The sequence below is a fragment of the Topomyia yanbarensis genome, chromosome 3 (genome assembly GCF_030247195.1).
Source record: "Topomyia yanbarensis strain Yona2022 chromosome 3, ASM3024719v1, whole genome shotgun sequence".
NCBI lineage: Eukaryota > Metazoa > Arthropoda > Insecta > Diptera > Culicidae > Topomyia > Topomyia yanbarensis.
Genome location: NC_080672.1, coordinates 264,753,163 through 264,778,593, shown reverse-complemented (window position 1 = coordinate 264,778,593; position 25,431 = coordinate 264,753,163). Strand labels below are relative to the sequence as shown.

Below are 25,431 nucleotides of genomic sequence, written 5' to 3'. Positions count from 1 at the left end.
CTGCGTTTCGCCCGGGTGAGAAAAACCGAAAGTAGATTTGTTGTCATTTTCGGTGAATTTCAATGAGTCGAAAGTAAATTAAATGTGATTTCTTGTGTCCCATTACTGTCGCTGATAGGTGGAAAAGGTTGACGGAGTGAGTGAGAGAGATAGAGGAAAGGAAGTAACCACTCAAGTGCGGCTTTGGAAAAGTTAGTCTTCGGTGCGGGATTTTCGTTAAATCCGTGCCTCCTGAAAAGGGATACCAAAGTCGGCTTGCGCCAAAAAGTTGCAAATATTGATGAAGGAATTGCTAATAGAATTAAATGTTTGCATACTTGAGCCGCACTTTGGGGAGCGAAAATTTTCCAACGATAAACAAATTTGCAACGATTCCTCGGAAGGAGATGGCATCCTGTGTCGAAATTCTACTGCTTCTCGATCTCGTTTGGGAGGTAAGATGAAAGGAAAACCAAATTTATTCATCATCGTGCTTCTGGAATTTCATTTGAAAATTTGTTTTCCGACCAGGGAAGCCAGCGCGCGAAACAAGAAAGGCAAATCAATGTGATGTAATTGAAATATTAATTATATTTCAATGCAAACAGAACTAGTGGTACGGCGAACCCTGGCGTTCCCTTACAAGATCGATAGGATTCAAGATAGTCTATTTCGAACGAACGCTGGGAGAAACTCAATTAAGAAATTTCGCTCCCGGGATAAGGTGTGTCCATATAAGAGGAGCGACGGGTTAGAATCCATCGAAATGAGTTCGAGCACGTTGGCATGCATGTCATTATAAGACTGATATTTATTTACGGTTCGCACGAGGATAGTAGTGGTACGGCAGGACAGGACTAGGAAACCCTGCGCCGAAGCTACACGCTGTCAGCTCGCCAAACAAACTCACGAAATCCTCTCTCGTCTAACACTGCAAATATTTGCATAGGAAGAGCATACATTGCATAAATTTTCATTTTGTTGTAATATCAAACATTCAATTTCTATTTTAATATATAAAATTCGTCCCTTCGTGCCTCGGGAGAGGGTGGACTGGTGGACAGTCTACTGTATGTAACGCAGGAATTCGATGTATTCGAACCTTCGAAGCGACTCTCCTCGAAGCTCGTTTGTATCTATTTCACGTCCGTTCGACAGAGGCGTGCATCGACGGACAACGACCGGTCGCACATACGTCCACGCTTGCTAGGCGCTGCAATGAAGCGAGTGGAGTTAGTTTATAACACTCGGGATAACCTGTATCGAAACGCGAGCCAAACAAGCACACTAGCGCAAGTCCAGAGTACTCTTGTAATCTGTGGAATTTGCTACAGACGGTGTTTGTGATTCTGGATATTGGGTCAAAGCTCTATCGGTGTGACAGTTGCAATTTTTGGCGTTTCTCATTAGTTTTCCTTCAAAACATGATATCTACATTATTTGAAAAGAACAAGAAACATTTTAGGTAGTTGAACAGATTATAGGAGCGTTATTTTGTTGAAGAAAGTATATAGCTGCGACGAATTCACAATGGGCCAGAGAGAGAAAATTGAGAAATAAAACCTCTAGCGCTTTAGGTAGGCAATGTTTTCAAATGCTGCCTTCAGAAAAGTATCCTGGTTTTATCTGCGCCATCTTTTAGTGATATAAATCAGTTTGAGTTTTTACGGCACGTGTTGCGTTGTGACGCTAATTTTCTTATTTAGAATTTTAGAGGTTTGAAGTCTTCGGTAAAATTTTAAAATGTTGGCACCAAAGGGAATGTTAATCTAATATAATTAAATTTTATGAAATAATGCAACATTTGAAAAATGTTTTCTTAAATTTTAATTGCAAAATATTGATTGGTGATTGGTGGATATATTCAGAATGGGCTTCACGAGTACATGGCGAACTGTCAAATTCGTTCAAAAAATACCAAAATTGGTAGAATTATAGAGAGTATAACTCAACCGGAAGTCGCTATCTTGGATTTAAAAAAAGTTCCAGTAATTCAGTTGGATCATTTACGTGTTAAGTCCGTTCCAAAAATACCCATATTGTTGGGTTTATCGAAAATATTGCTCAATCGAAAGTCGCCATTTTGAATCATCTACTTGTCAAGCTCGTTCCAAAAGTAGCCATATTGTGAGGGTTATTGAGAATATTGCTCAATCAACGAATTTTAATAAGAATGTGAAACGAACTTTTTGTACGAACTAAATTTCAAATAACGACACTTTTTACGAACTGATTCATTTTTACAAACCCCTGGTTTGGTTCGTAAATGGAGGTTCCAGTGTCATTGGCAGATCCAACTAGCAAAAATAGATTGGTCTGATAAAAAAAAATCAGTATGAGCAGCTTCGTTATTGGATACAGTGTTATTGCCGTGCAAATCAGAAATTTTGACAATATTAGAATTAAACCGAATCCAGCGTTTTGTTTTATAATTTAGAATAATTTTATTTTAAAATTTGAATTGGTATACATCACCGTTTTTTTTGTTTTTTTTTTATCTTACCACGCGTTTAAAATTGTGTTACTGCTTTTGGGTTGATTATCAAGCAACGCTACAGATTAGCTTCGAATATTTTTAAAAACAACTGGAACAGTTATAACCTAGCTCAAACTGCTCATCCACCAAAATATCCAACTAATTTCTGCCATAAAGTAGGCTTAAACCCATTTGACCCGTGCTGTCGAAATACCATGTTATCAGATACCTAGTGATAAAAAACGCATCACGCATATCTGAAATAAGAAACGTGTGTGACAGTAGGACCATTACCCCACGTACGTACAAAATATTTTGGCATGTGAATTCCCTCCGTTTCGTTACCACAACGCGCACATAAAAACAAAAATAAATCAACTTGTCCCAACAAAAACCCACAAGCTGCACACAAACGTCGCACCCTGCAGTTTTGAACTGAATTTTGAACCAACTCTGCCCATCCACTTCGAAAATCAAGTTGCACCCAGTACCGTTTTTACACGTGGTCACACTGCTCTATGACCAGAGGCTCCGGGCTTTTGGGGGTTCCACTATTACGATAGACATACATTCATTTCAGCTACAAGCACTGGTGGTAATAAGAAGCCTATATAAATACTACGGGGTACATATGTACTCCGCGCCATCTTTGGAGCGGTGTGAAGACGAAAATTTGACTTTTATCGACCTGGAACCCTAACCTTAATTCAATTTATAATTTCTAGTAAGAATAGGAAAAGGTGGTATAGACAGTTTGCTTATAGCCTTCGTGGAAGCAGGTGTCAAAGTTGGCGTGGGGTACGTTTGTACCCCAATGTACGGTTGCCGTTAGCGTTTCGTCAGGTTTCGTGCTGTCAGTGGAAATGTGACTCGTGACAATACCAGTTTAAATACTGGTTGTTTACTACATAAGTAACAATTAGTGTTATTAAATCGTTTTTAACCATTTATTCAACTAATTTAATTTAGTTTTGATGTAGAAAAAATCGTTTTCATTTTAGCTGATTTTCATTGTTTTATTGTTGATTTTTCATAGTTTTACAAAACAATAAGTATAATTTGCGCACAGTAACTGCTGTAACAGTAACGTTGCGTGTTACGGATATATTACTGGTCAGATTTTTTTGCCTTTCTCCTATAGAAAGGCTATGCAATTACTCTGTAAACCGACTTTTTAACCGAGGCCCGGAGGGCTGAGTCTCTTATACCATTCGACTCAGTTCGTCGAGTTAGGCAAATGTTTGTGCGTGTGTGTTTGCGTGTATGCATGTATGTGGCCAAAAATAAGCACATCGGTTACTCAGGAATGGCTGAACCGATTTTTTCAAGCTTAGTCTCAAATGAAAGGTACAACGTTCCTATAGGCTGCTATTGAATTTCATTTAATTTCGACTTCCGGTTCCGGAGTTACAGGTTGAAGAGTGGGGTAGCGCATGAAATTCCCATATAAATCGGAATCAGCATGGTATCTAAAAGATGCAAAATTTCATAAAAAGTGTTCGAAAATGTTTAAATTAATAGTTTCAGCTCACTGATGCCCAATCAAACCCATGTAGACCACATTGGACAACTTCGGCGGAACCGGAAGCTTCGGGAAAGTGGTTATGTTCCTAAGTTGAATTCCCATCTGTTTCTCAGAAATGTCTGAGTCGATTTTCACAAAATCAGTATCAAATGAAAGCTAGAATATTCCTATTGAATGCTATTAAATTTCCTTTGAATCGGAGTTCTGGTTCCTGTGTTACAGGTTGAAGTATGCGGCCACATGCGAAATTTCCATATAAACCGGTAATCAATATATGTATAAATGATGCGAAAATAATTAAAATGAGTTACAAATTGCTTGCAATTGTTGGCCGACACTCTTATACCTTTCGCCACATTTCGTTGAGTTCGGAAAACGTCTAAATCGCAATGTTATAGTAATTTTTGTGAAAAAAGTCAAAACTACGATATTTGCACTTTTTGCCTTTCTCATATAGAAAGGTTATGTAATCACTCTAAAAATCGGCAAGCTAATCCCGGCCCGGAGGGTCGAATGTCGTATGCCATTCGACTCAGTTCGTCGAGATCGGAAAATGTCTGTGTATGTATGTATGTGTGTGTGCGTATGTGTGTATGTGGAAAAAAATATCACCTCTGTTTCTCAGAGATGGCTGGACCGATTTGCACAAACTTAGTCTCAAATAAACTGTACAACCTTCCCATCGGCTGCTATTGATTTTTTTATTGATTGGACTTCCGGTTCCAGAGTTACGGGTTGGAGAGTGCGTCCACACAGCAAATTCCCATATAAACCATATAAATAAAAGATGCTCAAAGGGGGGAGTATAGGAAAATTTCAAAATCGAATTTGCATTTTTGATGCCAAATGACTTTAAAATGCATGAAATGTTAAGATTTGATGAAATCTCGAAAAAAATTTTTTTTGGCTAAAATTGACTTTTTTGGACTTTGGCACCTTTTTGCCTTTCTCATATAGAAAGGTTATGCAATCACTCTAAAAATCGTCAACGTAATCCCGGCGATTTTTTACTTATTTAGGCGTAGGTAGGAGTATGCAATGAGGGGTTGCTACTTTAAAATTGAAACTAGTTTAAAATTTCTTAACAAGTTGAAAATTTTCGGCCGCTGATTTCAAGCGATGTTTCAGTGTCCACATATAGCATCTCAAGATCGTGGCTGTCGATCCATTGTATGTATGTGGAAATCGTACTGAATATGTAATATTCATTTCTACCGTTGTATTGAACATAACCAGCCATGGAATCGTAGTTTGGACAAATGAGATATGCACAATTGCACCACTAGGTGGATTAAAACAGGTTTTCTTTAGTTCAAACCAATTTATGCATCATTGTTTCAATAAATTCCGTACTTTCACTTACACAGCTGTTTTCGCAATTAAAATACGGAGAAAGTGATGTATTATACATTTCCTTTGTTTGCATTTTTACCTGCGAAAATTGCGATCAAACGCATGGGGAACGTACCCCAGTGCAACACAGTGGACGGTCTTCGGATAAAAGTTACCCAATCTGGCAGAAAATTACATATTAAGGTAATTTCGGGGTGCTGAGCTCATTTTTAATACCAAAAGTTATAAAAGATGAAATAAATTTTCCCATACAGTGCTATCGAACCTTTCTTATAAGCATAATGTAATTTTTATGAAAAATCTTTTTTACTGATTAGATATAACTGAAACTAGATATAGAAACATAATAATTGGATAAAACTTCTTCCATACCTTACAAAAAGTGGTTTTTTATTTTTTATTTAGTTATTGTTTTGCACTAATCACCATGCTTCTGCATGTCAGCAAACATTTTAAAATGTCGATTTCAAGCCCCTCCGGGAAAAAAGGGCCAAAACGAGACCTTGAAATTCGAAAAGTAGAGATGATTTCCCATAGAATGTATAATAAGTGACCGTTCCGAACTGTTGCACCTGATTGTATAGAATACATTTGTGAAAAAAGAATTTGCTATCAACCCACTTAAAATATATTTGTAATAATATTACATTGTTAGAATCAAATTTTGCAAACATGTTGAAATGATCAACAAAATTTTTTAAATGCCCATTAATATGATACTAGCTGTGCTCAAATCGGATTAAAATTGAAAGAGTTTTTGAAGTGAACATAGATACTGTGATTTCATTAGGATTGTCTGGCACAGCGATGTTTAAATTGCTATTAAAAATATAATCTAAGAAACCCAGGAAAAATAAAAAATATCAATATTTGAAACATAGGTTTTGTCCGGTCTCCGGCCACTGTGCAACGTTCTAGGATGGAAAACGCAAGTGCAACGTTCTAGGGTTAATGCAAGACAGGTTTTTCGTAATTTCTAAAGGACTGCTGAACCCTTAATTTAACCTTTTCATGCCCAATTTTGTGTATATAGGGGTCTAAACTTATTTTTCCTTTGAACATAATGGGCCCGAGAAACACGAAAATTTGTTTTCCATAAAGATAGTTGTTTCGCCTGCAGTGCTTGAAGCTGTCCAACTTTCACATTCCGACGCTCAATACAACTCTCCTAGAATATTTACAACACTCGAATTGCGTGGAAAACGTATTAGAAGACAGTCTAAATTGATAGGTTTTATCAGTTTTCAATAATATTGCAAAATATCGAAGCTATATTAAAAATTACTTTTTCGTCGCAAACGTAAACTGCCCCTGGATCAGAGCTTCATCGGAATTCAATCAGACTAATTACAATACCTTCAATTCTAGAACTAATACTTGTAACTGCTAGTGGTCAAACGAAAGGTTATAGTCACATTTACTTACCTTACTTATTTTTGTAAGCAAATCTTGCCAGTGCAAAAAGTTATAGATGGTTAAAATCGTTATTGATTATAAACCCATGTTCATAAAGTGGTTACTATTTTTCTGAGCACAAATTATGGGACACAGAATGATTCACTTAGCATGTTTTCCGAGAGCCATCTATACCATATATGTCATCTATTTACATGACATTACATGGTTTTCTAATAGATTGTACAGCTCATATTTATAAATTCGAGTCATTTTAAGGATTAGGTTTGAAAGCAACTTTTAACCTTCCGGCAGTCGCGCTAGTGCACTGAGTACACGCTTCTCTGAAAATCAAGCGAAATCGTCTTAGGGCACCAGCGGCTGCTCGTTCAGTGGGCCATATGCGCGACTTCCGGAGGGTTAATACAGTTCGCCTAGCAAAGAAGGCATAGATATTTGTTTTCGATTGGTAAAAATGAGCGTGGAGCTAGTTTGTTATTGTTATACACTCACTTTTTATTACGAGGGGGATCCGCGTAAGTGAAAACCGCGTAAATTTCAAAATCCGCGTAAATAAAGAAATCCATTGAAAAAGGCCGCCAAACACGCCCGACACGTCGCGTCGGGCAGTTTTAAAAACAAATTCGTTGGTTCAAGCTGAATTGACTGAGAAAGCCGTAAATATTCACATAAATTCCAGTTCCAGTCGATACAATACTCAAAGATTATCGGTGTTAGTTTGAAAGAATTCAGTATCGGCGTTTACGTGTAGTGCTTGGCTGCATGCGCTCTACTTACGCAATGAGTTTCGAGGCAATAGCCGGAGTGCTTCCCCTTTCTGAACGGTTCTATAAGCTTTCACTGTGATTTCTAATACGTAGTGGAATAATGAATTCACTCGTAATCAATAATTTCAAAGTATTACACAGCTTGAAAGTACAACAACGTATGTCCTAGTCCATCAATCTTAAATCCTGCTGAAAACATGCCGCTGCACTTTAACAGCTTATAGATTACTTTTGGTCTAATAATGAGGCATCTCACACAAGGTATTCTTGATCAACAGTTTTTTCGGCATTTAATTAGCAAGGGACTGGAAGGTGAAGTATATTTTTCAATATTTAGAGCCATAGTACTCAAGGGAGAGCAAGGAGTTGAAGGGAGAAAGTTTAGAAAAGCGTGGAAGGATCATATATGCAAGCTTAGAGCTCACCGGCGTTTTAACCTTTTGTCTACTACCGTAGGAGTCAGGGTCTTTTGGCATTAGAAATGCGAATCACCTGAGTCTACGGCATGTCCGGACAAGCGTAAAGTAACTTGTTACTTCATGCTGTCGGAACCGACTCGTTCCGACAGCATGAAGTAGCAATATCTCAAAGTCCTTCGGCATAAGGCCCTTTCTGATTCAAGATGGACAATGGGCGATAAAGGGCAGTGGTTGCATATTATCTCAAACGTTTCAGTTAAACTTTGGTTTAGAGTTTCGATCTGCCAAGATTGATTCGTTTCGTGTTCTTTTTAATGTCAAAAAGTTTTATGAAATTATGTGATTGCTAAATATTTGTACGAATGCATGAAGCTATGAATGTTTCGGAATGGCCCAATGGAAACTTGAATGGTTTGAATGAAAATTCATTAGCAAATAGTCTTTGTTTTGCTATGACAATTTAAACATGATTTTAAATAATGCTTGAAATCATTAATATCGGTTTATGCAAAACGGGAACTAACATCGCTCTAAACGCACGCTACTGCAATTCCGCCGCTAGCAACGTGTATTCCAAGAAACTAATTAGCCTTGCTGAGTAGCACAAAACTATTCAGAAATTTTCCCACAAACCCTTATCTACAGAACACCGTTCTAATCTGAATCTATTCGGTACGCTGAAAAAGCTAGAGAACCTTCATGCCACGTCTGCACACGACACGTATGTAGGGCTTGCACTCCGACTGTCAAAAATGTCTTTCACGCATAGCGTATGCCCGATGCAGCTGAGCCAACATATCCGCCGTGAATGTAACGCATTTCACCAACCCCCCACCTTCAACAAGAATTCAGTGCGAAAACGAGCACCCCGGTGCACGGAAAATCCAGCATATTTTCCTTCGGATGTTTCACAACCGAAACGCTCCACACACCGTCGACAGATTATAAAAATGTTGAACCTGAATTTATAGCACTGGGTGCCGAGTTTCGAAGTTCGAAAAAGTCATTTGGGGAAATTGCTCGGCTCGCCAGTTCCGTTCGGTTGAAGCCGGGACAACAATTGGACACACTCTATTTGTCAAGGGCAAATATTGGAAGTCATCCGTACTTCGTTTGCCTTCCGGCGCTTCGCTGTCACCGGTGCCGGTTCCCTGTTGGCTTGCCGACCGAGCGACTGACTAACCAGACGCCCCCATTTACAAATACGCGTATTATTACTGCGTTCTACTTTCGGTCGGTGGTAGCGGAGTCGATGTCTGTTTGATGTAATTGAAGTCAAATTGTTGGATGTAATCGAGTGCTTGAAATTTGGTGTAATCATTTCTTTTGGACAAATATGCGTGGTTCGATGTGTGGGTGAGGGGTTCGGTGTAGTTGATCTGGAACATTTTTATCATTTCGAGTCGATTTCAATTGTAACGAGATATAAAAAGCCGTGGCACTACAATCGATTTGCGGAGTTTTCGCCTGTTGTTTCAACAGATTGTGAGACCGATTCTTAGAATACATGACAATTGCATGGCTAGTGCTATGGTACTAACACTGAGAACCTTCCTCGTAACGGAATACTGTATGGAAAAACAGAGATTGCATAGTCTTTGGCTATTATTTTTGCCAACAAACCATTATCACGAAAGAAAGAAAAATGGTCAATGCTCTTGGGAACAGTGTTCCCATTGATAAAAAGCTACCTCAATAGACATCGAACAAAAAATGTTAAACAGTAAGCTCGTTCGTTCGATAAAAGTAGATAATCGTAGTTTGGTCCAGAAATGGTTTGACTGTAAGTAATTTTAACCGGTACTTGCCATAACAAAAGCAAATTTTACGCAAGTTTCAAACTTCGTCGATTACAGTTATCCATACTGTAATATTTTCAGAATTTATAAATTTTTCAATCTCGAAATCTGACTTATTTATTAATTTAGATGGTGACGATTCTCCTTATTCGAAATAGTTGACGAAATTGGAAAATACATATTCCAATTCATAGTACAGGAGAGCCATAATTATCCCCTCTCTTTGTAGCTCGCATGACAAACAAAGTCGTGAGCGAAAGCCATAACAATCAAAAGTCCACCCCTGCCCATCAAAATTTCCCAGTCCACTTCAGAGTCCTGTTGTAGTTCTGCGATGATGCCATTCATTGTCTCTCACTATGCGATAAAAATAATACTAAAACGAAATATCGAAAGTAATTAAGGCACGAGACGTGACGACGTTTTTCCGACCTCGGACTTCGAAAGTCCATACTTTCCGCACTATCGATCTCGTTGTGTAGTCTATAGTCAATAAAGGAGCAGTTTATCGGGACTGAGGATAGTTGAATGCACCACTTCAATTGGGAGCGTTATCTGATCGCTTTGTTTTTCTTCCGATTTGCCGTTCGGCGCCGGGGGGCGTTGTTGCGAAGAGATGGTAATTAAAAACGGAAAGTAATTAGAAGCGATAACGTTGGCCCCCTTGTGCGTCTTCGGTTCGGACACATTCTCGGTTTGGCGCAGTAGGAAACGGGGAAACCACACCGACATTGAATTAGGGAGCGAGTGAGAGAGACAGACAGAATTTGAAACAATGAAAAACAATATTCAAACAGAGCGAAAAACAGAGAGCGCTATTTGTGTGTTTGGTTTTGCTGTTTCTGTTGACTTTTTTTTTTATAAAAAGGATTCACATATGTATAGAGAAAGAGTAATAATAAACATTGACACATAAACAATGAACGACCGGACGACGACGCGTAACAAAAAATTAAAATATATGTATATAACGAGGAAAAACACAGCTCTATTGTAGCTATTATTAAATATATATATTTATACGAGAAATGGGTGCATAAAACTATAATCGAAGTGGTGTTAGTGAACAGAGATTTGCACTTACCAACACCCGGATAGGGCTGGATGCCGGGATACGCTGCGTGGGGTAGTGCGGCGTCCCCGTTTGGAAGTCCTTGAGCCGGTATCGAGAGATGGAGCGCATCTATGTAAATGGCTGAATCAATACATTACTGTGATTTTTGAGGAAGCAAAGAAACAACGTGGCACAACAGTCCAACGAGAACTGGGGACTACTTACGCCCTGGGTAGGTTTGGGGAATTCCGTTGGTGTAGACCGCTTCGGAACCGGCCGGCTGTCCGTTTGGAGTTTGTGCTGCCATGTTGAAGGTCGGCATCGTCGGCGATGGTAGCGATGGGATAGCACCGTTTACGGGTTGTCCTGAACCTGGCGGGCGTGAAGAAACGGGGTGACAATCAGTCGCTGCTTCACAGGGAAGCGCCAGTTGATACCCACCGTTCAACGCATGAGGTATTTGTGTTGCGAGTGCTGCCATTGGGTTGATATAGGTTCCTTGTGCGGTGGCCGCGGCCATCAGTGCTGCTTGTTGCTGTTGTGCGTAGGCACCGTACGGTCCGAACTGGTTGAAGACGAACGGGGACAGCAGGTTCATATGACCGGCCATTTGCTGCATACGACGGAGTTGCCTCTCTTTCTCGGTGTCCGCAAACTTGACCACTAAGCTAGAGGACGCACCCTGCAAAACGGGAAGATAAATAACCAGTGTTAATTTCGTAAATCATAAATGGTTGGATTTTGATTCGCTCGTATAAATCATCATTCTGCTCGAGAAAAGACTAAACAACAGACGACATATAATTTATATCCATTAATGATTATTACACCAAATTGTGTACTATGGTGACACGAATAGCATGACGAAAAAAATCCTTGGAAGAAGGCGTGAAACAAGTTTTTTCGACATGATTAATAGTGTACAGTTCGGAGGCAGTTTGTGTTTCAATGTTTGTAGAAGGTAAAGTTACTGCGTACATACAACCGAGTTAGTGTTTTATAGTTTAGTTATCTTCTTTGTTTGATTACTGGCATCGTGGCTTACGGTATGATACCGTCAAACAAACAGTATATACAAAAGGGCTAATTTGCAAGGCATGAATTGGTCTGGTAATGATGGTATGGTTTTACTGTTTTAGATTCGGGTAATTAATGTTTTTGTATTCTAGTGCTTCAAATAAGAATGGATTTGATCGTATATTACGTTATTAAAAAAGCTACGTGTCGTATCTTATCTTAATTGACCAGTTATTTTTTCGCGACAGCAGCCATCAGTACAACTCAGATGGTCAGAAAGTAAATAGTTTTAAGGTTGGACAGAGAAAGGGTAAAATTCGCAAACGAAAAAAGCAGTTTCTTTCCACACCGTATGTCAGATCTTCATAAAAATCAATCAGCAGTACTGTAACAACATTCTACATACGCTGATTGATTTTTATGAAGGTCTGAAAAACGGTGTGGAAAAAACTGCTTTTTTCGTTTGCGAATTTTGCGCATTCTCTGTCCAACCTTAAGAGTCTTAGAAACATATAAAACACATCTTCTTTTAACATTCTTTTTGATGACAAAAAATTGAAAGACAAAAGGTCGAATAGGCAATAAGTCGAAGGACGAAAGGTCGAATGGGCAGATGGTCAAAAAGACAAAAGTCCGAATAAATGCTTTTTTCCATATATTGAACTCATATATGGTTTGAGCTCATAAAATTATTTTATATTCAAATTGTAATTAAAACATTACTGTTATTCCGTGAAAAAATTTTCCATGTATATAGAGAATTCCATAAAACATAGGACAATTATGCATATAATGGCAGTTTAAAAAATGAACAGTTTTCAAAGTAATTAATTAAGTAATAATTTGCAGGGAAAACTGGGCCAATTCGGACCTAATAAGATTTATTGAGCTACAGAATGGAACTTTGTCAACCTATTTGCAAAAACCTTTTTTCCTAAAAGCCTTTAAGTTTATGCGCTCTTGAACAATAGATTCCAAAACGCCCGAGTTTTCCCAACCCTTGTCCGGCCTACACGTTTTTCGCAATAGAAGTAATAAAAAGTCATTCCTGTATGTTTCAATATATAATTTGAATATTTCGATTCGAATTATACTAAATAAGTCATTAAGTGACTTTACGCTTGTCCGGACGTGCCACAGACACAGGTCATTCGAAATTAATGCTAATGCTGACTCCTTCGTGTAAAAGACAAAAGGTTAAGTTGCCGGGAAACTCTAAGCTTGCCCATATGACCTTATTCCACGCATTTCTAAACTTTCTTCCTTCAACTCCTTGCTCTTCCTTGAGTACTATGGCTCTTAATATTGAAAAATATTTCACACCTTCCAGTCCCTTGCTAATTAAATGTGTGTCGTTACAATATAAAAATATACTAAATAAATTAATCGGAATTCGAGTCTGGTTCGATGTAATTTATTTGTTTTCCTCGTATGCGATTACTAGATCGCGTTGGCAAGCTAGTCGGTGGTGTTACATGAGATTCTCGCTGAGCTGCTTTCACACAAAAAAAAAATAAGTTAATAAATTTATGAACAAAAATTAACGATTTCGTGAACTGAACGATTCACGAAAAGCGTGACCAAGTTCTTGAAATTATGGACAATAAACCTCATATTCATTAAACTATTTGGTCGGTGTTAAGTCAGACCGGACTAAGTCGCAAAACATAAAAAATAAGATAATGATAGCACTGGATAAAGAATTTCTTCAGCTACATTCGACTTATGTCAGATTTAAAAATTTAAAATAAATAACAATAAACAACAATTATGGCAAAAACAAATTTCTAATTGTAACTTAAAGGATACTGCGATTCAAACTTTAAACTCGTTTTTCTTGAAATCAATATATTGCCACTTAGTCCTGTCTGACTTAACACAACATTTGCAGAGTTGCATGAAATTGAGAATGATTACGGATGTCTTTTAAAATTCACAAGCACTTAAGATAGATCGTGAATCATGTACTATGAATCATGAACTAGTGAACAAATGATTAATAATGTTTTATGATTTTGTAGACTTTCAGGAGAGCGAATGGTGAGTTGTGAAAATTATACTAGGAATCATGAACCAGTTCACGAACACATGAACAACATTTTATGATTTTGTGAACTATTTCACGAGCCCACATGACCAGGTTGTAACTGTTATACTATGAATCATGAATCAGTTTAAGTTTCCATGAGCATGATCTCATTATTTTCTGAACTATTTCACAAGCACGAGTGGTCAGTCGCTAGGGATCATGAATCAGTTCACGTATACATAAATAACATTTTATGATTTTGTGAACTATTTCACGAACACGGATATTGAATCGTGACTAATATATTAGGAATCATGAACTAGTTCTCGATGATTGAAAGGATTCATGAATAATATTCCTAAAGTTCGTGAAATAGTTCACGAGAAAATATATTTTGATTTTGTGAACTACTTCACCACCACGAAAACCAGATCATGTTCAAGATGTAACAAATCATAAATCAGTTCACGTCGCATAGTCGGACTCTCAATCATCAACTATGAACAAATCACGATTCAATCTTTGGTTTTATGGATAATGATCATAACATTGTGAACTAGTTCACGTACAGAAATTCTATTTGGTAATGGTATGGCGGAAACCGTGACTGAAGTTTACAAATCAAAAACAAATATCTCCACTAATAAAAGCGTTATATAGGCGTTACTGAATGGAAGTGGAACATAGTTATAAAACACTTGATTTTTGTTCATTGTCCTATTTTCGTAACGTAAAAACGTGATTGTTCTGGAATTCATGGTACTTTGTTCACGGTTTTGGGAAAAAAAATTCCGTGCATTGTTACTTCCTTCCTCTTAGAGGCTAAGAGCAAGAGTGGGTTAAAAAATCACTGCAATTAAAAACCGGTTTAAGTACCAGTCAGAGCAGAAATGGGATAAAAAGCCTTTGCGCAAAAATGGGTTAAAAGTTCTACCAATTTTGCTCTGAGAGGAGTAGCGCCATTTTGAAATCCAAGATGGCGTCTTCCAGTTCCCACAAAATAGTGCGAACCATCTTCAATGTGTATGTCATTTGAAAGAGGGTAGTTCCGTTCCAATTTTTTCAAAAATTTCTTCGCAATAATTTAGGTGGAGCCCTAAATCCCTGCCATTATTTGAATTTGTTCTGCTCCCAAGCCCAGCTCGTTGGGAAAATTCGATGGTCAATATTCATACACAAAGTTGAATTAATCGATCTGCCTGTCGGTTGCCCAGTTAGCGTTGGCATTATGTGTGCTTTGCTTGTATGCACGGTAATGGGCGATGTCAAATGGTCGATGTTAAGTCAGACCGGACTAAGTCGCAAAACATCGTTAATCATTGCGCTGGTTAAAAAATTTCTTCAGCTATATTCGACTTTTGCCAGATTTGAAATATGAAACATCAAACTAGAATTATGGTAAAAATTATTTTCCAATTATAACGTAAAGGATGCTGCGATGTAAACTTTAAACTCATTTTTCTCGAAATCAATACATTGTCACTTAGTCCGGTCTGACCTAACACCGACCAAATGTAATAGGAGTATTGCGCGGTTTGGATTTAGGCCTACTTATGTGCTTTGCTTGTATGCACGGTAATGGGCGATGTCAAATGGTCGATGTTAAGTCAGACCGGACTAAGTCGCAAAACATCGTTAATCATTGCGCTGGTTAAAAAATTTCTTCAGCTATATTCGACTTTTGCCAGATTTGAAATATGAAACATCAAACTAGAATTATGGTAAAAATTATTTTCCAATTATAACGTAAAGGATGCTGCGATGTAAACTTTAAACTCATTTTTCTCGAAATCAATACATTGTCACTTAGTCCGGTCTGACCTAACACCGACCAAATGTAATAGGAGTATTGCGCGGTTTGGATTTAGGCCTACTTATGTAGTCTTGTCATGTTCGATACGTTCCCGCGGAATATAGCAATCCGATCGAGTTGACCGAATATTTTTTCCTGTGACACTTGGTTCCCGAAAATGTTAGGCAAATATGAAAACCAGATTGCCCCGTGTCAGTTATGTACACTAACTGCCCTTCGTGAAATGTTCTAAGACAAAGATTATTGAATGAACAAAATAAGAAAAATAAATCTTTGTGATTGCCGTCTTTGTTGGCTTTAGCTTATTGTAATTGTAATAAGTTATTTCCTTTTTTAGCATTGTAATTCTAATTAGTTTATTATCTCTTGATCCCAATTATAAGCAAGTTTAAGCATTGTATTGAAATGCATCTAAATTACCGTGTATCAGTTTTTTTTGCAAAACTGAACCAAATGAATTCATCCCGTGAATCCGGATTTCTGGAGGTTATGTTTTTTGTTGGACACATGACGCTTAAAAAATAGATTTTGCAAAATACTCAGAAAAACTAACAAAAGACTAAAGAGTAAAGAACTGTTTCAAATATAATTATATCATGAAGAAACTATCAATACAAAAGTTTTTTATTAACTTTTAACGTATTTTGAAAATGCTTTATATTTCCCAGAAATAAATTATAAATTCATAGAATAAATATTATTTCAAATCATAATGCTCAAAACGCAAACCTTCTAAATATGCAAGTGTTTTCAGGGTATTTTAAAGTTAGATTTATAAATCTCATTCTTAGAAATATACGATCCGACAGATTTTAGGCTCGAAATCGATTCAATGCATTCTGTCAAAACCGTCCGATTACATTTGCTATGATATACGTAGCAAGCGAACAAATCTACTACTAATTTTAAATACTTCCGGTGCCGACATCAACCGGCTCAGAAACTAATTAAAAAGTTGGCAGAAATTATCCTAATTATCCTGCGAATATACTTTCCATCCACCGCATACCGTTATGACAGAGAGCAACATGCCGAAAAAAAACTACACCAAAAGCAGACATTTAAATGGTTCTCTACCGATCCAGCGTTCCACCTGTTGCGAACAACTTTGCAACCAGCACGGAATCTCATCCCCGAGCCCTACCGATGGCCTTGCTTTGTGTCGAAGCGGAAAAACTACACGAAACATGCCCGCACATAAATATGCACAGCCTGGCTGGCTGGCTGCCTCGCTGGGGCCGGACCATTAGCTCTGTGGCTGTGGGCACTTGTAGCGCTCAACTAACGTGTTGCTTCAGCCCATCCTTCCAGAACTGGCCGTAGCGTAAAATCAAAAGGCGAACTCTCGGTGCAAAGAGGGGGATGGAAAAACTATGACTATAAAACCGGTTGTTCCGGTGGCCGGGGAATAATGATTTTTTTTATTCTCTCAACTCCTATTCTCGGTCGTGCTTCACTGGTAGGCTTCTCTGTAGTTTTGACTGATATTGTGTTCAACTTGTCGACAGTGTGTTTGAGCTAGCCAGAAAAAAAACAACGGCCCAAAATTGTTGCATGCGACAAAACAATTTTGCCGTCATCTGGTCGCTTTTGTTCGGTTTTTAAATCGCTATTGTTAACCAGAAACGCACACCTGATAAATCTGTGTACGATGATTCAACATAATTGCGAGCAGGCAAACATAAAGCGAGGAAAAAACGACGTCAACACGAACTGACGCCTATACGGTGCGGTGCCCTCGATTAAACGACATCATTCCAGGTGAGTAGGTGACAATTGATGGCGAAATGACGGCATTCGGCAAGAGGTCGAAATGTTTCTTCGGCGGGGGTGGCGATTTTCGGCGGCGCATCTCAGCCCTACTATGAGCACGTTATTAATGACGACAATTTCCGACCGCGAACGTGTGACTGTGACTCCTAATGAAGTCCCCACTTAGCTGGTAGGCTCAGCACGATAAAGCCGCCCCGGAAAAGGAAGTGACTCCTTGAATGCGGTGTCTCGCTTCTAGGCAGGTAAGGTGAGCTTATAAATGACGATAAATTACATGATATGATATTTCTATTGTGTCGAGTTGCTGCTGCTTCGGTGGGAAATTGAGCCGTTATTGATTCGGCTCACTGTCGGCTCGGGCCGGGGTATCAAAGTAGTCGTTATGATGGTGCTACTTTCGCCGATAAAGGAGGCAGTGATTAATTGAAATCGTAGGTGTCCGCTCTGAGCGAGTCGATTGCTGTAGCAAATTGAGCAGTGGTGTGTTGATAAGTGTATGATCAATGGGGTGCCTGTTTTGTGAGCGTTTGGAATGTGATCTCCGGGAGATGTGTTGTCGTATTCATAAAATTATTTCGTCTTGTATTGAACGCTTTTAAAATTTTCAAGAAATTAAGAACAACTATTCAGGCATTTTTTAATTTTAATTTTCATTTTACTCCATCGACCAAATTTTTATACAACTGGGTTTCCATTTTCAATTCATCTAAACTCTCATCAAACGGACCGAATTTTCATAATGTTTGGGACAAGCATCCCCAAGTACTTTCTTCATAATAACCCAACATTTTTAACCCATTCATGCCCATGTTGTTTGTGGACAACAACCTTTTTAAACAGCTATAACTTGTGATTGATGAAAGATTTGCTCACAAAAACAAGTAAGGCTAATAATCGTGACTATTGAGTATTAATAGTTACAAGGATCAGTTCTAGAACTGAAGTTATTACAATTAGTCTGATTGAATTCCGATGGAGCAGTGCTGCCAGGAACAGTTTACATTGGCGTCAGAAAAGAAATTTTTTATATATCTTCGTTATGTTGCAATATTATTGAAAACTGATATAACTTATCAACTTAGACTGTTTTTGGGAACGTTTTCCACGCAATTGGACTATTGTAAATATTCTAGGAAAATTGTATTGAGCATTGTACGATAAAAATTGAGCAGCTTCCAGCACTGCGAAGGAAGCACGTATCTTTATGAAAACAAGTTTTTCGTATTTCTTGACCCCACCGTTTTCAAGGAAAAATAGTTTTGAAACCCTACATGCACTAGAAAAAAATTGGGCATGAAAGGGTTAATTGAACGAAGATCTGAAAAATTGGATAACCTGGTAGACTCGATAATTCTTTTTTTTTGGCAAATTCACATTGTTCGCCCCGTACCAATTCAACCTGTTTCTAGTGCAGTAACAGGGCACCAGGTCAGATAAATAACCGAACACTTGTAACTCTTTATAAATATTAAGAGTAGATTCTGAAGATAATATTGCCATACGTGCTTTGTTCCAGAAGTGATTTTATGAATGCTTATTTCACCCCCGGGGAGAATTTTGAAGTACTTTCTTATTGTTCTTCACAAGGCTTGCGATGGAATTCAGTTTAGAATTCTGCTTTAATATGCTTCAGTATTCGGTTTGAATCTTTCTCAGAGTTCTAAAGGAAATCTTCTTAGAATTCTAATAGAATTCTTCTCTGTATTTTTCATTATCCTCTTCAGGATTCTGATAGAATTCCTCTTAGAGCATTTTCATGGAGTAGAAAAACGTTAGAATACAAAAAAATCTGGAGAAGAATTACCTCATATGTGTGAGCAGATTTTCATCAGAATCATGAACGATTTTTCATCAGTATTCTTGATTGGTCGTCGATACTGTCAGATTACTGCTGTATTTCTCTGAAATCGACTTGGTTCTCAAAACTTCCCAGCAAATTCACATAGGTTCATCTATGTAACGAAAACCAAAAATACGGATGCGCAATTGCATTACTGCAGGGCAGTTGCATATCAAATGATATAAAGTTCCGTAATCAAAATCACAAAGATCATACGAATAATACTCAGCACGCTGAATAAGAGCCAATGATAATTCAGTTTGCCACGTCCTGTCAGTACCCTGACTAGATTGCCTCAATTATGCTTGGAAAATGCAACAAATTTTTCAACATATTTGAACTCACACCCGTCAGATTTTTTTTTTTATTTGAACGTAAGTTTGCAAGCTACGCTAGTAGTTTGCATATTCAGATGCAACCCAAGAGCAAATCTTGTGCTTTATCCAACTTATCGACAGTGGTAGAACTAGTTCGTGACCAAAGAAGTCATTCGCAACGCCCGCTCACTCATTTCCAATAATACCTGAAATTCAAAGTTCTTAGATTTCAGTTCATCATGCGATCACTAAATTCTATCTCGAATCTGCCGGAAAAAGCTTTCAGGGCAGCCTTACTGTCAGGTCAAAAATAGTTTCTTTTACCGTGAATTCCCCATTCAAGTGCCAATTGTACGCCACACAGAATCGCGAAGATTTCTGTTTGGAATGCGGTACAGTATCTACTAAGCGAAAGAGATTGACTATTTTTGTCATTTCACAACAATAGACAAAGAACCGTCAATATAACAAACTACGTATTCTTCAAGTTATCGCTTCATCCAGCCAGTCAGCCATTCTACAGGAGGAGGGATTCTCACATCGAAACTTATAAATGGAAAACAACGTGTGAGTGTAACGTCACTGGGAGCAAGTATGTACTCATTCCGAGTATGCATTTTGTGGCTTGTTGCATGGTCTATTGAGCCATATAAACTTTCTTGATTGTGACATCGAGGTTTAGTTTTGCTTCAAAAATTACCCCAACGTACTTAATTTCATCAGCGACAATAATTTCACAGTCAAAGAACTGAAATGTCCAAGCTCTGTTTGTATTGGTTTAACTGATAGTCTAGTATATAGATATCTTTGCTCGACAACACGATGAACATTATATGATGATCATCGGTAAAACTATATGGCGGAAACCAAAGCTCATTAAGTTTACTGAAGAAGCCATCGGCGACAAGGTTCCATAGAAGTGGTGATAGCATACCACCTTGAGGACATCCGCAGACACTCAGTTTTCTTTCATTATCAAATATCGGTTGCTAAGCATTGCGTGTATCCATTTCGTGATATATGAAGGTACTCCATGACTATGTGCTGCTTCCAAAATAGGTTCGAAAGACACGTTGTCAAAACACTCCTAAGCTTGATTGATTTTGAGAAAGAGCATTTTTAATCTTGTGGGCAACATCCCGCTGATACGTATGCAGCGGGTGCTCGCCCAAACTAGCATTTTGAAAATAGTGATCGATTAAACGTTGTACTAATTTGAGAAGGAAATAGGTCAGACCGATCGGTCTAAAGCTCCTTCTCATAAGTAACGCGTAACCTTTGGGAATGAACTTTACAATTATTTCCCGCCACGCTAATGGAATGTATCCCGTTGCACGACAAGCGAAAACTTTTTTCAAAATATGCTTGAAGTATTCATATCCTTTTTTTATTATAGAGGTTTTAACCTTAGGATCATTCACCTCTTTTCGGGTTAGAAAAATGTCTTTGGAAAAAATTCTAACCCTATGTGCAGTGTTGGGAATCGAACCCAGGTGAGATGCGTACAATGCAATCGATTTAATAACTACGCTATGCCCGTCCCCTATTTATATCCTCTTTGAAGTAGAGTTGGAATGCTTTCATATTTTCCCTGAGACTTATACGGAGCAAAACTTTAAACCTACCATTTGATCGATTCCGTTGTCACAATTCTACGAGTAAATAACCAAGTTTTAAAACTACCCGAATAGAACTCAGAAGCAGTCGTCGATGATGTTTGTGTACTACATCATTGTTAGACGAGTATTCACCATTATCAGTTCTAATTGAACTGACATGAAAGGTTTTCGATTTCGGAAGTAACTTATTTCGTCTACTAGTCTCGTTGAGATTTGAAAGTTTTGAGCACTCCCAATCACTTCACTCGAAGAGTATTTCTGTATGCTTTGCAAGCCAACTTCGATGCCTCCAATCCGCCTCTGCGTTTACGATTACAAGCTCCTCTACATCACTTTTTGAGTCGAACAAGTTCGGTATTCCACCAAGGTGTTCCTCTAGAAGCACGAATAACCCAAAACGGACAAACCGCTTGGTATGCTGCTACTGTGAGTAAGTTTGTTTGATCTCTCCTTCGTGGAGGTCCTAGTTCGTAGATTTAGGATTACGAAATGTGACGATATCTAGCGACATGCTTAAATGATCCAAGACGATGTACTTATGATCAGAAAATGAAAAGGTTCGAGCTCGTTAGGTACATTTGCATCACTGCCGATTACGAGAGTTTTGCTACAATGTGATACAACCCTTTTCAAATCATCGGAAGGTGGTGGTACATTATGCAACAAGTATACCGGACAATATACGTCTCTCATGTTTATGTTATAAACAGTCATATTGTTCGTGACAGCACAAATATCGCGAATTGTTAGGTCGGATATAAGACATACGTCAATAGGAATGTTCACAAGTATTCAATCACGAGGCATTTCACGTGGATTTGTCATGTAATTTTTATTCAAAGCTACGAAGACTAATTTTGGGAATTGAATCCTGCGTCATTTAGATCATGTGAACAATTTTTATGCATTAGAAAGATCAGACTGACGCTTTCGTTAGCTTATGTTTTCGTTAAGTCAAAAAAAAAATGCTTGGAACTATAAATACGTTTAAGACGTTTAATATAATACGTCATATTATATTTAGAAAAAACCAAAGAATATGCTGTGTGCGGCCCCGAATTAGTGTATTGCGATATCTATGTTCATTGAAGTTTTACTTGATAATCCAACTTAGAGCCTGAAGTTCAATAGCCGTAGTTTATTTTTCCAATCAATCCATTGAATACGTTGAAAATAAATTACCGTTGAAATCATCGAGGCTAAATCAAATGAAACTCCAAGAATTGAATTCCCCGACTGCCAGCAGCAAAACAATGGGATACATAATCCCACCGCACGTCAACGCATACCGGCATCTCCTCAGACAACAAAGACACAATTTCGAACAGCCAAATACGTATGCAACAGTTTCTAATGTGTTTTCGATCCAATTTGCCAAATTGTTGTGCAATCCAACCGGCAACGTAGCCAACAAAGATCAATTCCCGGTTTGAATACCAATTTCCTTCTTCCCCATGTAAAGGAAGCGAGGCGTAAAACTTTTCCTGCAATTCAGTCAAATCGTACGAAAACGTCGGGGGTTCGAAATATCAAGTACGTGTCAAAGCAATCGTTAACCTATGTCAAACTCGACAGGCAGGGGTCGACTGCTTGGTACCTGGTAGAAACCGGGCTTTGCTCCAGTTTGCAAATCGATAATCACGTTGATTAGTTTTCCCGCTTCGTTCAGTTCAACTCTTTCGGAGGGGGATGGGGGGGGGGGGGGGGTACAAACCCTGCTGCGGTGCATAAACCTGAATAGACACTTGAACGAATTTTCGCTCATCCTGCTGGTTCAAGAGGCCCTTCCTAAAGGCTTATCCTAGAAGAACCATCTTCAGTCACGTCTGCGGTTTTAATGCGATGAGGAAGAGGCAAGCCGCGAAAATGCACTATCGATGATGGTGCGGTGTTACGATTTCAGTCAAGTGGAAACGTCTTTTGTACCGAGCACCGATGCCGATGATGATGATGATGAGAAGGACCAGCCAACAAACGGAAACCATCCTCGCCTCAGTGCTTCCGGGTTTGCTACTGCTTCATGGTTACATGCCACATTTCTTTCATTTTCCACTTGAATGATAAATAGTTTGTGGAATAGCACAGCAACCGCACATGTACGGAATGCCCCCTGTATCCTCCGGACCGACAGGACCCATCACGCTGGCGACACTTCTGTTGACTGCCGGGTGCACAACACCCATACACATCCCAGAGTTGTGCTTCAACCGCAAATCTAATATCGCCTTTGAATATTTCAAATCAAATCTGAGAAGTTCATTTATTATGCAGGGAACAGATTACGGCCAGCTTCTCTGCTTAACTTGCTGGATGCTGGATGAATGTAAAAGTGCACAGATTGGAAATTTTGCAGTTTTGGCGTAGCATCGTTTTTCGGATATTGGGCAGTTAAAGCTGGGAAAGGTGACAGAAAAAAAAATTTGAGCCGTTGCTTTTATAACATTTTGATTTTTTGTCTAATTTTATGCTTGTTCCAGAATTGACATTTAGCGAAATTTTGAGTAATAAATACTTCCACTAAAAATTAAAAAAAAAATCATGTGGAATTTTTCTATCAACATACTGAAACACAAAAAAGGATGAAATTTTTTTTTTAATATCGTATTATAACGTTTATGAATAACGTAAAATTAAATTAACTACGGAATTTGAGTTTTGAGAAAATAGCTTAAAGTATTTTTTCATACCTATAGTACAGAAGAGCCTGAGTTATAATATTTTAGGTAGTTTTTTGACGACTGTTCATGGAAAAAAATCCGTTCATAAATTCACAAAAAAGATCACGATTTCGTGAACTGAACGATTTATTGAAACCGTGATCAAGTTCTTGAAATTATGAATAATAAACCTCGTATTCATGAAACTTTTTCTGTATCCAAACAACTAGTTCGCCCCGAACGTATACATAGCGTTATATTGGAATGTTAGGTTGCGTTATTGTGATTGTTCCCTAGACATGTTTAGTTTTCATTATAAATCTGGTTCATATTTTCATACGATTTTCATAATTGCAGTATTTTGCCATTCGTCACGATTTGGAGTCTTCTGAACTTTGTACGTATGCATTCCCTCCCGGTTCCTTGGTTATTTGAACGAAAGACTTTGACAAATTTAACCTTTTGGCTACATCTCTGACCGATGCCTTGGGATTCCGCTTAAACACTTTCACTATACGCTTGTGATCCTAATCACTAATAGAACATTCATTCTGACCACATTTCTTCTTCCGTTTGATGCTCAGAGTTTGGTAGTAATTTTAATCACCCGACTGGGGATGGGCATAGCGTAGTTGGTAAATCGATTGCATTATACGCGACTCACATGGGTTCGAATCCCAACTCCGCACATAGGGTTAGAAATTTTTCTTAAGAGATTTTTCTAGCTTGAAGAGGCGAATGGCCTTAAGGTTAAAACTTCTGTAATCGAAAAAATCACACGACTCACCGTTGACTGCACGATTTCCAATGGGTTTCCGATGTCCCAATGAGAGAGTTGGGGATTTTACAGGTGGTTGCGCAAAATTAATTCACGACGTTGCTTTTCGGGTGACGCAATTTTTTTCAAATTTTCGAAAAAAAACATTGTAAACAATACAGTATAAACAACTTCTGTCCAAATTTTCAAAAGAAAATACCCAATGGATTATTTTCTAAAGCGTTTTTCCGTGATGTAACTTGATGGGAAGGTACCATTTGAGCCAGACGTTACATGAAATTGAAGTTGAGCTAGACACTACATGAAATTGAACCACTTCATGCATTCATGATTAACATTTCATGATTTTGTGAACTTTTTTACGGGCACGAATGATCTGTCGTGATTATTGTACTAGGCTAGCATAAACCAGCTCACGACTACTTGAATAATATTTAAGTCGTGATTAATATACTAGATATCATGAACCAGTTCACGAATAAATGAATATTTTCAATTTTGTGAACTATTTCACGGACACGGATGGTCCACTATTATACTAGGAATCATGAACCAGTTCACGGATACATGAATAATATTTGATTATTTTATGAGTTATTTCACGAGCATGGATATAGAATTGTGACTAATATATTAGGAATCATGAATTAGTTCACGAAGGTTGAATAGATTCATGAATAAAATTCCGAATTTCATGAAATAAACAAATAATTTTTTTTGGTTTATGACGTACGTGTGATTTTATGATTTTGGTGGTACACTGGAACCTCCACTTACGAACCAAACCGGAGGTTCGTAAA

General features: G+C 38.1%; 1 protein-coding gene across 7 annotated transcripts in view; it reads right to left on the bottom strand.

Annotated features, from left to right (window-relative positions):
- The window catches only part of LOC131694044 (CUGBP Elav-like family member 4), a 467,189-nt gene that overhangs the window by 18,874 nt on the left and 422,884 nt on the right, over nucleotides 1-25,431 (bottom strand). For 4 of the 7 annotated variants that reach the window (XM_058982393.1, XM_058982391.1, XM_058982396.1 and 1 more), the window contains 3 exons: nucleotides 11,230-11,470; nucleotides 11,014-11,160; nucleotides 10,819-10,929 (listed from right to left, as the gene is read on the bottom strand). In XM_058982393.1, the coding sequence (XP_058838376.1) occupies nucleotides 10,819-10,929; nucleotides 11,014-11,160; nucleotides 11,230-11,470 (499 nt within the window). Of the gene's footprint in view, nucleotides 1-10,818; nucleotides 10,930-11,013; nucleotides 11,471-25,431 lie in introns of all 7 variants that reach the window. The other 3 variants (XM_058982392.1, XM_058982394.1, XM_058982390.1) reach the window with 2 other exon arrangements.